The sequence below is a fragment of the Pelodiscus sinensis genome, chromosome 21, assembly GCF_049634645.1.
Source record: "Pelodiscus sinensis isolate JC-2024 chromosome 21, ASM4963464v1, whole genome shotgun sequence".
Lineage (NCBI taxonomy): Eukaryota > Metazoa > Chordata > Testudines > Trionychidae > Pelodiscus > Pelodiscus sinensis.
The window spans coordinates 15,662,306-15,676,475 of record NC_134731.1 but is presented as its reverse complement, the minus strand read 5'-3'; the positions used below and the strand labels follow the sequence as shown (position 1 = coordinate 15,676,475).

General features: G+C 53.9%; 1 protein-coding gene across 7 annotated transcripts in view; it reads right to left on the bottom strand.

Moving 5' to 3' along the window:
* The window catches only part of DTX2 (deltex E3 ubiquitin ligase 2), a 62,189-nt gene that overhangs the window by 11,792 nt on the left and 36,227 nt on the right, over window positions 1-14,170 (bottom strand). For 6 of the 7 annotated variants that reach the window (XM_075904960.1, XM_075904958.1, XM_006117230.4 and 3 more), the window contains one exon: window positions 10,141-10,272. The exons of the other annotated variant lie outside the window; for it this stretch is intronic. In XM_075904960.1, coding sequence (XP_075761075.1) covers window positions 10,141-10,272 — 132 coding nt within the window. The remainder of the gene's footprint in view (window positions 1-10,140; window positions 10,273-14,170) is intronic. 7 annotated transcript variants of the gene reach the window in all.

The following is a 14,170-nucleotide window of genomic DNA, read 5'->3' as shown; positions in this document are numbered from 1 at the left end:
AGACCTGGAGTCTAGTCCCAGCTCTGCAACAGGCTCATCTGTGTGACCCTGGGCAAGTTCCCAGTTCATTCTCCGCGAGTCCCCAGCTCTCTTCTCCTCCTGAGGACCTGTGGACTCGACAGCCTGATTTGAAGGGTGAGGTCCTGAACCCCGAGCTCTGGACGTTCTTCTGCAGGATGATCCTGACCCCCTCTCCCAAGTGTTCATGGACTCGGAGGTTTATTCTTCCCGCTGTTTCCTGGGACACAGCACGAAGAGAGAGGGGAGACCAACAGGGGGGAAAGGCAGAGATGCAGGAGAGACATTTCTCAGTCTTCTGCACCACAGCTCAGTTCTTTAGGGAAGGGTGGCACCTTGCTTGGTTCTTCCACCGGGCCTGACCTCCAGCCTTTCAACCAGAGGTGGGGTTGGCATGCACAGCAAGCGTTAGCCCTTGGCCAGACCAAAGATTCCGGTCTCCTCTGCCTTGGGTTGGCGACTCGGAGGGGGTCAGAGAGAGGATCGACCCCATACTTGTACTGCAGCAGGTGTCTCTTCAGCAGGCCTCTCTCGCCAGCCTGCAGAGATTAGCTCCAGGCCCTTGCTCCTTCCGCCCTCGACAGGGCCTGCTCCTCTACATTCGGCCAAAGAGCGCAGACTCTCCTTCACTCTTCTGGGTCCCGCCAAGCGTGTGAGCGAGACGGGAACCTCTGCTGGGTTCCGCTGCCGGCTGACCGTTGGGAGGCTCATGCTTGGCCGATGCAGGCAGAGAGGGGGACCGGGAGGCCTGGGCGCCAGAAGCACTGCGACAATCTCACTAAGGGCTGGAGACTTGGGTTCTTCCCCCAACCTCGCAGGGCCTCCCTGGGGCTAAGGCAAGCTCCCAGCAGGATTGGTGGGATGGAGATGGGGAGGGACTCTGCCCAGCCAGGCCATCAAAAGCATCCCCCTGCTCATGTGAGCTGGGCTAGGCCAGGGACGAGGGACTCGAGACGCTGGTGTGTTCCAGCTGCTTGCTACCAGCCAGCAGCAGCGGGAGGATTCAGTCCCCAGCAGTCCCCTGCTCCTCCATTCCCGGGGGCGGTGCCTGCATGGGGAACAGGCCGGCTCCCTTTGGGGCCAGAACGGGGAGACCTGGAGCAGTAGCAGCACTCGCAGGCCACAGTCACTGGGAGAGAAGGGGAGTCCCAGCTGCCCCGGCCCAGCGCTCCCCAGGCTAGATCCCCAGGTCACGGGGAAAGATGTTCCTAGAAGGCAGCTGCCCCTGCAGCCAACAGCTGTGGAATGCAGAGGGTGGAGGAGGCAGGGAGGGGCGCAGGTTCCAGGCCTGGCTGGCAGGTGGGACCAGCCCAGCAAGCTGGGCAGGGCTGTAAATCTTGCCACCGGTTGTGGTCACTGCGAAGACAGAGGCTCCAACCTTCCTTGCAGGAAACAAGCCGGGTCTGCAGGTTCTGCGCCAGCTTGGAGGTGGACACCCGGCCTGCACGCCCGAGCTTGTGGCTGGCGAGCACAGTCCGAGCCCTACGCGGCCGGTTAGCTACATGCATGGCGGCAGGCGCTGCTCAACACACTCACTTCTTCCAAGGCGGTCAGGCTGAGCACAGCACCCGCCTCGGACTGGGCCCGTGAGCTCGGACGGCTGGTGGGTATCGGAGGCAGAGGAAGGCAATGCCTTCCCAAACTGCCTGGCTGGCTCCGCCCATACTCCACTCCCAGGCCCCGCCCCCCCTTTCAGCACAGCTCCCTCCAGTCTCCTGGGGCTTCAGCTGCGTGGAGGCTGGAGCCAGGAAGACTGGAGCTGCCCACCCTCCCCATGCTCCAGGGCTAGGGCGCAGCCTGCTCAGAGTGTGAGGATGAGCGAGGGGCCTGCTCCTACAGTGGGGGGCTTGGCTCCCAGGGGCCTCAGGCAGAAAGGGTGGGGCTAAGGGCAGCATCTCCCAGCTCATGAGGATCAGGCACCACATACCACACCCGGGCGTGCTCCCTTCTGGGCTGCTCCTTCTGAAGATTCTTCTTTTCCACTGGGCTGGGAGCTGGGGAGGGAAAGGCGACTGCCGGGGAGGAGGCGGCAAAGGCACAGAGGGAAGCAGATGGCTGGATTTACGCCAGCGGAGCGGTCTGCTTAGGAGGCATCCGAACGCTCTTGGCCAGGATGCCCCTTTCCACAGCACAAGCCAAATTAAAGCTGCTTCAGAGATTCACCCAAATAAAGAAATATCGAGGGTGCTCCTTGCTCAGCTGCACAGATGTGGGTTCTCCCGATGACTTATAGGAACCATCCAGGAACAGGGGAGTTTACAGAAGCAAACTAACTCAGGGTCCCTGCCCAGAACCACCCCCACTCTCCGTTAATAGGGAGGCCCGGAAGAGGCAGCAAGGCCACAGAGAGGCGGGAGGATGGTGGGGTCAAGCAGAGCGGAAGGTAGATCAGATGCGTCTTGCGGGTACAGTTGCGGGGACACCGGCCTTTGAATATTTATGGTGTTCTGCCATCGCACAAACCAGGGCTCAGTTCCTACCCTGAATCCTCCAAGCCTGGGATATAAAACCGGCCTGCTGGACCGCCTGCACTCGACTGCAGACTGTTGAGACCAATGACACCCGCTGAACATGCAGCTTCCTGCCGGCTTTCCTCACTTTGTGCCTCTGCTAAGCACTGCGCCACAGACCTGTACCCGCAAAAAGGCATTCCAGATTGTAACCTGGAGACCATGGGGAGGAGCTTTGGGTCACCTGGCCTAGTCCCTTCTGCTGCTGGCTACCAAGGGGCAGGGCCAACACGGGAGTGTTTGAAAGTCAAGCCCTCCCAGGTTCTGTCTTTGAGCTGGGTGGATTCACGCACTAGAGGCCTGACTATTTTCCTACCAAAGAGGTGCCAGATGCTGGCACAACATCCCCATCTACTGCCACTCGCCTTCCCTTGGTATTATGCCAGTGATTCCCAGGAGAAACTACAAGCACCCTGCAAGCCCAAAGATGCTGCCTGCAAAGCTAGAGGACTGGCTCAGGACACTTGAAGAAGAGACTTTCAAAGATCTCTGCACCCACCAGGGCACCGAAGTAGGTGGCCAGATTTTCCAGGGATATTAGCAAGCCTCATGCAAGCCAGCTGCTCAGCTCCTTTGAAAAATTGATCCCAATGGGGATGCGGAGCTTTGGCCCCAAGAGGGCCTCCTGAACTTGCCAACTGATGTGCCTGGACTTCATCTACAGTTAGCTCCATGTGCTCCACAATGTGAGTGAAGATCCGTTCCATCTAGACTCCGACCCCCCTAGGTTTTCCACCAAAGCCTAGCATTGTCCCACAAGCTTGAAAAGACACCCAACTAAATGCAGACCCCCTAAGCAGTTACGAGATCTACACAAGCTGAGAACAACAACATGAGTCAACAGATGCACCACCGATGTATTACCCTGATCTGTACTTTAAGGACAGTGGCCTTAGTCCAAATCTTTAGTCTACTCCTACCCTGCATCGCTCTTCCATTGCTCTTTGGAGTTGATAGTGGGTTGAGAAATTCTCGAGAAAAATCTGATTGTGTTCTCTATCACCCATTGGGCACTGATAATGTGGGAAGGGAAGAAAGGTTGGTTGTTCTTTCATTTCCCGAGAGGATAAATTATTTTCCCAAGGCTTCCAATTTGTTGGAAGAAAGAAACCTCTGATGAAGATGAAGACTTTCGACAGCTCACATTTATCAGCTGTGTTTTGGATGCTTGCTCAGCACCCCAAGCCCCTCCTTTGAGAGACTAAAACGTGCCATATGCTTTGCTGCAGATATTATTTCACACACAACACCTGCCAAACATGGAGGCCTGAGTTCTAATTCAAAGTAGGGGAAGTTACCCCCCTCCCCCCATATTTTTGCACAGCTTTCTCCTGGTTTTGAGGCCAGGGGACGTAAGGTTCAGCCACACAAAGAGCTCATACATTCAACCACTTATGCTGCTATAAGTGATGCTACTCGGGGGTATAAATACATCACCTCCCTAAATTACATCTGTTACATCAACCCGCACATCAGTGTGGACAGCACTAGGGCAGGAGGGGAGCTTCTGCTGCCGATAGTGCCCCCGCATCTTGCGGAGATGGATTTAACAGCCTCCCACGTTGGCACAGAGTGTCTGCGGTGCCCAAGTAGCAGGTCTAGCCCTCAACTGACAACCAGCTGTGCCAGCAGAGAGCCTGAAGTTTCCCGAAGCGCTGCACGTGCGTTAGGGCAGGCGGTTTCCATGTTCTTTGGCGGGGAGGATTCCTTGACTGGAGGTTTTAGCTCAGTTTCCCACAATGTGCTCTAGGGACCGCAGAGGCTGTCGGTGGAGTCTAGAAGGGCTCCAAGGTATGGGATGCAGGGAATGGAAGATTGTGTAGTCGCCTTTCCCCCCCACTATCACCAGAGGGGGTGAGGGGGAAATGCGTGTTGTTGACGGGATTAACCGTTAAGCTCAGGCTTTTCGGTTTATCATGTAGTTGTTTACATGTGGACATCCCTAGCACTCACTATATTAGTCTGGCATGATGGATTCGGATCCCTCTGCAGCACTGCTGCTATAACGTTATGCCAAGATAAAAGTGTTGTTCTCAGTTTTACATAAGGTAGGTGTGCTGAGGCAGCTTGCAATGCACTAGCCCTAGGATTCATCTGTACGAGAAAATCATCTGCAGGACAGAGAACACCAGGGATCTGCTAATCCTCTTCCTCAGTCCATCCAGGCTGTGTATTTACAGAAAAGAACTGCCATCCAGATTTGAATTCTTCAGCTGTTTCTCTTAAACTGCATGTGGCTTGGATCTGCTAACAGACCAGCCTGACCTCGTCATTAAAATGCTCTGTGAAATCATGTAGTGAAACTATGGAAGCAAACTGCAACCATGCAGGCATTTGGGATAGCTGAGGTAGACTTAAAACCATCCACCAGAGAAACTGACAAAGTTCAGCCTCCTGAGTTCTAGGGTGCTAGAAAGGCCTGACTTTTAGGTTCAGAAAGCATCCCATTCCCATGGCTGGAACGGACAGATTTCAAGTACTTACACGGTTCTCTGATGCTTTCACCCAAGGATGCTCAGTTTACAAATCTCTCTGGGATAGAAGAGTGAGTGTGTTTGGTGATGCAACAACTGAGGAAACCCACGATCAAAGCCATCTCTCAGCCCATTTCTGACCTTTGCAGCTACCAGGCCTACAAAGGAGGACTGGGCAAAGAACAATCAACATGAAAAACACGCTAAGTAATGGCCAAGGCCGTCCAGCAGGGACAGCCCTGTAATACTTGCAGGGACATAATACTTTAGAGGGCCTGATCCTTTTCTCTCAGGGAGCTGTATGCTCAGAGCCTTGCAGGGTTGGTTGCCCTAAAGCAAACAGAACCTCAGTGAGCCAACCAAACAGCGAATGGAATAAACCATTCTTCTCCTCTGCGGGGAGACACCCAACCCTGGTAGACTAATATGGGACCTCTGGGATGGAAAAGGCCTGGTGAATGGAGCATCTCCACGCACAAGCCACTTAGATAACAGTGAGCTGGATCCTTTCAGTGCCATGTGGGAGCTGCAGGTCCTCAGCACCCCTCAGACCCTGCCAGATGGTCATGAACTATGGTTCACTGATTGGGGAGGTACCATCCATCATCCCTCGCTCCCTTTGCTTCAGCAAGAGGCTGGAGACAAAGCTTTTGCTTCCTCCAGCAGGTGGCGCTGGCCCCCTAACGAGGGCTGGTCCCTGGGGAGTTCTGGGGCTGGCAGGAAGCCAGATCCCACAGGGGTGCGGGCAGGCAAGCGGCAAGTCCCAGCAGCAGACTGGGGCAGGAGGAGTCTGCTAAGGGCCGCACCTCCGAGTGGGTCTAGAGCCGGCTCCCTGCACCGTCAGAGCCACCAGCTTTTCCCCAGCCGGGGTGGAAATTGCTACGCTCACTCCACGACTCACTCGCTCAGCCCAGAGCGGGGAAGGGCTGCGGGAGGCGCTGCTCCATGTCTGGGCTCGGGGGAGCCAACGGCCCTGGGCTGCGCACTAGGCTGGCTACTTGGGACGCGTCACCACAAAAGAAGGAAGGAGAAGGGCTACTGGATTGGAAACGCAGATCCCTCCATTCAAACCATGGCTGGCTCCCTCCTCCCCTGTCCCTCCGCCCAGCTTCCTGGCTCCTACCGCCCCTTGAAACTTCTAGGCCTCCCTTTCCAAGCCTTGCAGTCCACTGTCATGGCCTCATAATCCCCTCCTATTCTGCAGGGTGAAGTCCAGAGCTCCAGCCAGGTGCAGTGAGCAAGTGCGAGAGACTCCCACTGCGCTAGGCCCTGGGCAAACCTCCAGCCCCTGTCCCCAGCGCTCACAAACAGCCGCTGCCCGCACCGCAGGGCAGGAGGGGCTGGCTAAGGTCAGGTGCTCAGCGGGGGTCAATGAGCCCAGCTCTATTGAAGCCAATGAGGCTCTGACCATTTACACCAGTTGGGGCTTCAGCCCTAGTCTCCTGTTACGCCTGTTCATTGTGCTGTGCCTGTTTCAGCCCTGTCGGGTGCCCACCTCTCTCTGTCCCTGGGAAAGCTCCAGCAGCCTCGCTCCCCTGTGTCCATCCCTCTTCTGCCTGCAGCCTGCTGTCACATGCCCCTCCTGGGCCTGTAATGTGGCTCTAGCTGATGCAGAGTAATTCAGCCATGAACAAGGGCATCTGGCACCCACGGAGCCCATCGGAAACTTTCAGGTCCAGGTGCTCAAAGCAAGTCAGGCACCCAACTCCCACGGACTCAACAGGTGCCGAAATGCCTCTGAGGATCTGGTATCTCTGAGGCTCTCTCCCCCGCCACTAGAACAGAAGCTCCTTGGCATAGGGACCCCTCTCCCCTCCGTGTGTGGGTCAGAAGCACCACGCACCCATTTCAGTGGGAAATAATTAATGCCAGGCACTCATTACCAGCTCAGCTGGCTCTGCCTAGCGAGCTCTTCACCCACCTTGGCCTTCGTCATGGGTCTTCATTTCCACCTAGGTCTCTTCTCCTCACCGGCTCGCCCGTTCCTCTTGCCCGGCTCTCCTTGCTAACCCGCCTTTCATTCCACTCTCCTCTTTAGCAGCCTCCTCTCTCCACCCTTCTTCTGCTCCCCACCTCTGCTCCCTGCCGGCCCCTAGAATGGCTTTCCTCCTATGTTGCTGGAGGAGAGCGATTCTGCCTCGTCGTTCCTCCCCTAGTGTCACTTCTCCCCCTGCCACCTTGCAACCTGCTTCCTCCTTTCCTCCGCTAACTCAACTCTCCACTGGCCTCCCCACCCCCACCACAATATTTATTTCCCCATCCTGATTCTCTCCCTCTTCCTGCTCTCTCCTCAAGCCACCACCTGCACCGTCCCTGCCCTCGCAGATTGGGACTAGATTAACCCGGCACCTTCATACCTAGAGACCCACCAGCTGGTCACACCCCACCCTGCTGCCGCACATGGGCACAGACCCTTCTCCCTCTGCCCCTTCAGTGACCCCACCGGCTTTCTAAGAACGAAGAGTCACCAGTGCACGTGACTGTCATGGATGGTCTGGGGCCTGCCTCAGTGCAAGGGCTAGACTAGACGGCCTCTCCACATTTCCGATTCTCCGCACCTTAAATCTGCTCTTTTGCCTCTCCCAGCCCCCCGCATTCTTCTGCCAATTGTCGAAAGTGCAGAAATAGGGAGGAGGCACCCTGGTGGGAGGTATGGCCGTGCAGAGGTGGTCCCTCCCCGCTACAGGCTGGGCAGCTGGGGCCATAGCTTTGGGTTCTCAGCCCACTCTTTTTGGTAGTGAAATTCTGCGCCAAGCGCCCTCTTCCAGCAGCAACCTGCACCCAGGATGAGCTGGGGGACTGGTTTGGGATAGAAACTACTCCAGCGGCTCTGTGGCTGGGCTGGCAAACACAGCCTGCACAACAGTGTCAGGATGGAATGGCCGAGATTTCCACCACAGCGCTGCCGAGCACGGGGCAGGGCCGGCACACAGAAACACACATCCCTGGCCTGCAACTTGTGAAACAACGGCCTCCACAAAGCAGAGGTCGCATGGCTTGGGCCCCGGGGAAGAGCAGGAAGTGGATGAGATGACTCAGCCTTGCAACAGGGTCCCGGCAGCTGCTGTTGCTGTCATGCTGGGGACAGAGAGCGGAAACCAAGCTGCAGCAGGCCCAGTTTCTCCGGGGCAACCCAATGCAGAGCTGTAGGAAGTGGGTTTAAAGCCATACCTGGCCAGGGCCCGACATGTCTGGAGGACACTGCTTTCCCTGTGCTCAGGGAGGACTAGCAGGGTCACCCAAGGCAAAGACCCACAGGAGAGAAGCTGAAGGATTTCCCACAACTCGCTGGTCAGCAAAGGACTCCAGCGCACTAGGCCCCTGGTCCAGAATGCACCTTGGGGCTGTGGTGATACTAATAACTGACCAGCAGAGTGCCCGGCAGGCCCTAGCAGTCAGGCAGAGAGAGGACCCCGGTGGGAAAGGCCTGGGTTATACTCAAGGCTACGGTTGAATCACAGGTATTACTGGACAGGTCTCAGGTGGTAAACAAAAATTCAAGGCCTGTGAATCCATACAGTGGACTCTGTGCCCATGTCTAAATCCTGGAGTAGAGAGAGGGAGGGTCGGGAGGCTGCAGGTTCCTACCTGGCTCCGCACCTCCCTGGAAGCGGCAAACTGTCCCTCAGCTCTTAGGCCGAGGTGCAGCCAGATGGCTCCACATGTTGCCTCTTCCCCAAACACAGGCTCCACGGCTGTGCGGAGCCACCTGGGCCACACCTCCCGCCAGGGGCTAAGGAGGGGACATGTCGCCGCTTCTGGGGAACCCCTCTGATAAGCAGGACCCAGCCTGTGCTCCCACCCACCCACCCAAACTCCTGCTACTAGGGTTACCAGATTGGCGGGGGGGGGGGGGGGGGCGGGAGGGTGCAGCGGAGGGGAGAACGAATACCAGCTGGGAGAAGAGCGGGGCTGGCCGGGGGGAAGAGGAAGGGAACCGGCCGGCGGAAAGCAGGGCTGGCTGGGAGGGGGTTGGGGGGAGTGGGTCTGGCCGGGAGGGAACCAGCTGGTGTGGAGTGGGTCTGGCCCGGGGGGGGGGGGCGGGGGGCTGGCCTGGGCGCACACAGATCCTAGGGTGCTGCCTGTCCTGCGCATGGTCCCAGCGGGGCACACGGGTGAGTCCAGCCCTGGGGATTCCATCCCACCCCGCTCCTCTCTACTGTGTAGTTGCGTACTGCCTGGCTGGTAGACATGCTCATGCAGCGTGACTGTGTCTACCAGCCAGGCAGTGCGCAACTACAAACTGATACTCATGATAATAATAAAACTTACTTAATTAGAAAATACCAGACATTTATATGTCCGGTATTTTCTCAATTTGTTTCCCAAACAGAAAGCTCAAATACCGGACTGTCTGGTTCAAAACTGAACACCTGGCAAACCTACCCACTGCTGCTGGGGGGGGAGGGCGCAGTGGCCTGAGACTGCCAGAGCAGCACCAGTTGGCTGGCCCAGGGGCTACGTCTAGATTGCAGCAAGCCTTTTTCGAAAGATACTTTCGAAAAAGCCTCTTTTGAAAAAGAGCGTCTAGACTACAACCAGTACTTTCGAAAAAGCAAGCCGCTTTTCCGAAAGAGAGCACTCAGGCAGTCTGGATGCGTTCTTTCTAAAAAGCACAGTTTGCATTACATAGCACCTTTTTTCGAAAGAGCGCTTTTGAAAAAAGGCGTTATTCCTGGTAAAACGAGGTTTTCCACCGTCGAAAAAACTGCCCTGTTCTTTTGATTTACTTTTGAAAGAATGAGGCAGCAGTCTAGAAGCAGGGGAAGTTTTTTTCGAAAAAAGGTTACTTTTTTCGAAAAATCTTTGTAGTCTAGACACACCCAGGAGGTGCCCAAGTGACTCCCGGGCCAGCTGCACTGGCTGCTGCAGAAGTCACAGAATCCATGACTTCCCTGCCAAACTTTCATTCAACATGTTCGTTACTGGTTGCAGGGGGCTGGGTCAGAGGCAGGGTCCACTTTACAATCTTATTTTTGGACGTCTCAAAGAGCATTTCGAGTGAGGGAGAGGAGCTCTTTATGGGGCAAGTTCATCATGTGAAATGCAGAAAGGCAGGCCGAGGAGGAGAGGAAGTGTGTAACAAGTGCAGAGAGAGAGAAGGAGATCGAAGCAAATAGAGTTCGAGCAGCAACTACCTTTCTTGGACACTTTCCTCCCTTCCTTAACTGAGCTGTGTTTTTTAGTGGCTCTACGGGTGCTGGCAGGTTGTGACGCACAGGTCAGACGCACGGGGAGTCCGGTGGCGGACATCAGAATAGCCGTCATGCCTACGGGGGACACCAGGTCGACATGCAGGAAGGAAACAATGCGGAAATACGTTTATTTTTTAAAACAGAACAAATTTTTCAAAGAAAAATTAAAAACCCCTTGATTCAAAGAACATAAGCTATTGGCAAAGCAAATCAATGAGCAAGGGGATTCAGCTGGATTCAGTGCAAGGACAGGAGCTGGAGAATCCAGAGGAGGAACAGCTTAGATGGTAAATTAAAGTGGAGGAATATGTTTGTGTATCTGATACATGCTACTTGAAGCCATTGCTTTAGTGGAAGCTTTGTCTTCACACCTCTCGGAGTGAGTGCACTAGAATAGACTTAGGACTCTGCTCTTTTGATGGGAAGTGTCTCTAAAGTCTCAGCTCTGCAAGGGGGCGTGTACTCTTGACTCCTCCATCAAGAGGTTCAGCCAGAATGGCTGGGCCCCTGGGCAAGGTTGGGGGGTGGGCCGGCTCCATGCTCTCAGAAGAGGCAGGGCCTTGAGTGGAAGGGGCAGTGCTGGGGGGGAGCCACCCCTGCTTCCCCCAGCCTGCCCTCAGCACTGCCAGGAGCACATGGCACAAGGCTCCAGCGGCGATTTAAAGGGCCCAGGGCTCTGGCTGCTGCCACAGTAACAATTGCTGGGCCCCGGGTCAGCTACCTCCTTTGCCCCCTCCCACCTTGACCACAACATCTGTTCCTTACACTGTAAGCTCCTTGGGGCTGAGACTGGGGGGGGCCCTGCTTTCAGTTACACTGGTGTAAACCTGGAGTGGCTCTACTGGTTTCAGTGGAGTTACAGTGGACTCACCAGTGCAACAGCCGAATTGGGCTCACTCTCATGTTCTAGGCCTCACACAGCCTAGGACCTCCTGTCTGCACTTTGACCTCCGATTCATTAAAACCCTGAAGCACATGCTCAGCTTCAAGCGTTCCAGCAGCCCCCCTGACTGCAGCTGGATCTCCTAGGTGTTTTCTAATTCAAGCTGCAAGGAAGCACTGTCCTATGGCCGACTTGTTAAAAGCAGCATCTTAACATTAATTATTCCTCTTAAAAGAGCATTCAGTAAGAGGTCCTACAGACTTTGCATAGTCAAATACCCCATGCAAGGACAAAGGAAATGCTATCCAATGAGAATTCTTCACGCACAGCACTGACAGCTTCCTGTGCACACCCGCCCACAAACACTACAATAGCTCCTAGATCTCCCTTTCTATTTTTTTGTATGGCTAAGGACAGCCCCTGATTCTAAGGCCTCTCAACCTATGCATCTTACCAAAAGCCATGGGAATGCTCCAGACCGTGTGGAAGACAAGAAAGATTATTAACCTCATTTTACAGATGTGGAAGAGGAGCAAATTAAGAGACTTGCCCAAGGTCACCTGCTACACGTATACAGCAGAGCTGGGATTTATACTCTGATCTTCCAAGTCTCAGTCCATACTTTCGCAACCAGAGATGACAAGAAATGCAAGGCAATGAAGAATCGGGCCAGATATTTGTATCCTTTCCACAGCATTGCAAAAGGGACACAAATTACTGCTCTGACAAACAAGGATGATGGGCATTTTAGAACTGCATGCCAGACTAACACAAAGACGATGTAAGAAACAAGGCAACCCTTTTTAAATGGAAGATTGATGGGAGAAGATAAGAGAAAAGGAAAGAGGAAGAAAAGATAGAAGAGATAGGACGGAGAGGATTGGAGAAGAAGTTTTATCAGAGAGATCTAGACACAGAATACATGCACAAACTACAGCCAGACTCCAACAGACACGAAACATCTTTTAACTAAACCTCTGACAGCTGTTAATCTTTGTGTTTCCTTTCACCTCGGTCCTGTTATCAAGAGACATGTGAAAATGGCTCACTAGCAAACGGCACCTGATCTACAAACAGCTTCCACACAAGCATAGCTAGTAACACAGAATACACGCGCCTCTCAAACAGCAGCAACGGGACAGGAAATGCAGAGCGAGGCCCCAGCAGCCATGGGGTGTTTGTAAAGAGAGACTCGTCCTCAGCTGTCAGAAAGCAACGTAGCCCCACCAAAGTCAGAGCTCTGTCAGTGATCGCAAAGCTGAGAATCAGGCCCGTTAGCGTCCCACAGAAAGAAGTCAGTTGTCAGAATCCAATTTCATTTTAGTCCTGGACAAAATATCCGGCTCCTGAAAAACTGCTGGGCACCCTCAATGTGTAGGGTGAGCGGAGGGTGCGCATTCTTTTCCAGGAAGCACTGAGCAGGATGCGACTGTAAATCCTCGTACAGTATCCTAACCATTGCCACTGCAATGGCACACAACCTTCTGTTTGTTACAGGAGAGTAGGGGGGTTATTTTATTCCAGCCTTCTTAACCTCAGCCACTGCAGCCGTGCTCTTACCAACTGGCTGCTCATCCGCTCCCCTTGTCTCTTTTACCTGGCTGAAGGGCGAATAATGCTCCCTCTGCGCTGGTGGGGAGAGGCAGCTGATGAGTCTGGAGTCAGAATGCCACTCAAGAGTGACAATTTGCTTTACTGCATTTATTAGCCATTTGGTGTACAAACAAGTCCAGACTGTCAAAACGGCACGACTGTGGGGGGATTCACAAACCCAGGCTGTGAACTATCAGCCCTAGGAATAACTCACTTGCAGAAGGAGGCAAGATATTTTGCTCTCCGTACTACCAAAGCATTCAGTTGTTACATTTCCAAACAAACACGGTCGCGCTGGGTCCCAGGCTGCCTCTGGCTCTTGGGAGGAGCTCCCTGCACACATCTGCAAAGTCACCGCAATGCCATCCTTCAAATCCCTCCTTCGCCACGATGCCTACAAAGCACTCAACACCAGCTAACGCGCTTGTGTCCTGAGTCCACCACCTGTCACCCAGCAGCATTTCATTGTTTCCCTGTATGTCCCTATTGGTCTTTAGCCATCTGCCTCACATTATTTAGACTGGAAGCTCTTTGGGGCAGAGACTATCCTGCTCTGTGTTTGTACAGCACCTCGCAAAACATCTCAAAGCACTTGACAAAGGAAGGCAGTGTCATTATCCCCATTTGGCAGATGGGGAGAATGAGGCACAGGCTGCAGAAGGGACTTATCTATGGTTACCCTGTAAGCCCATGGCAGAGCCAGGAAAAGAACCCAGGGCTTTTGAGCCCTGGTCCACTGTTCTAGCCAGCTGGCAAAATGGTTTCTGATAATACATTAGCCTATACATTTCTGATCAGGCAGGGATGTAAACAATTCCTGAGCTTGGCAAAGGAGAAATGGTAGCGCTCCCTTCAACGGTCACCTCTATTAAACAATTGGATTACGGTAAATAATCAGCTAACGTTTGTAAGGAACTTTGCCCGTGGTCAAAGTGCTGCACAGGAGCACTTTCAAAAGTGCACAATGGATAAGGAACTGAAAAGTTAATGAAGGCGCTAAGAGGCTAGCACTGAAATATTAGGCGTACGCTACGAGAAAGCACAGGCACGGCAGAATTGGGAATCTGAAAAATTGAGCTAAGAGATTTTTATGGCCACAAGGGGTCGTTACGCAAGTCTAAATTGGCCTCCTGTGGAGCACAGAATCTCCGTTTCATCCGCTAATCTTTAGCAGAGCAATGCTGATCCCAGGGTGTGATGGAGGCAATAGATGAACAATACACACTGGTGGCAAGGAGTCATCACAAATGAAATAGCATTTTATACCTACACAGCATGTCAGGTGGTGAATCACCACCACTACTCAGCATAAAGCACGCTGATCCCGTGATACCATGAGAGATTCTCCTCTGAGTATCCCGTGTGAAGGCAGGAAGATGGACTAGAACTACTAGGCTGTTTCCTTCCCCTTGACTGTCTGTCTTCTGTTGGGGAGACACATGGCAGAGCAATCAAACGCAGCCCAAAGACACTGACAAAGCACATCCTTCCTGCAAG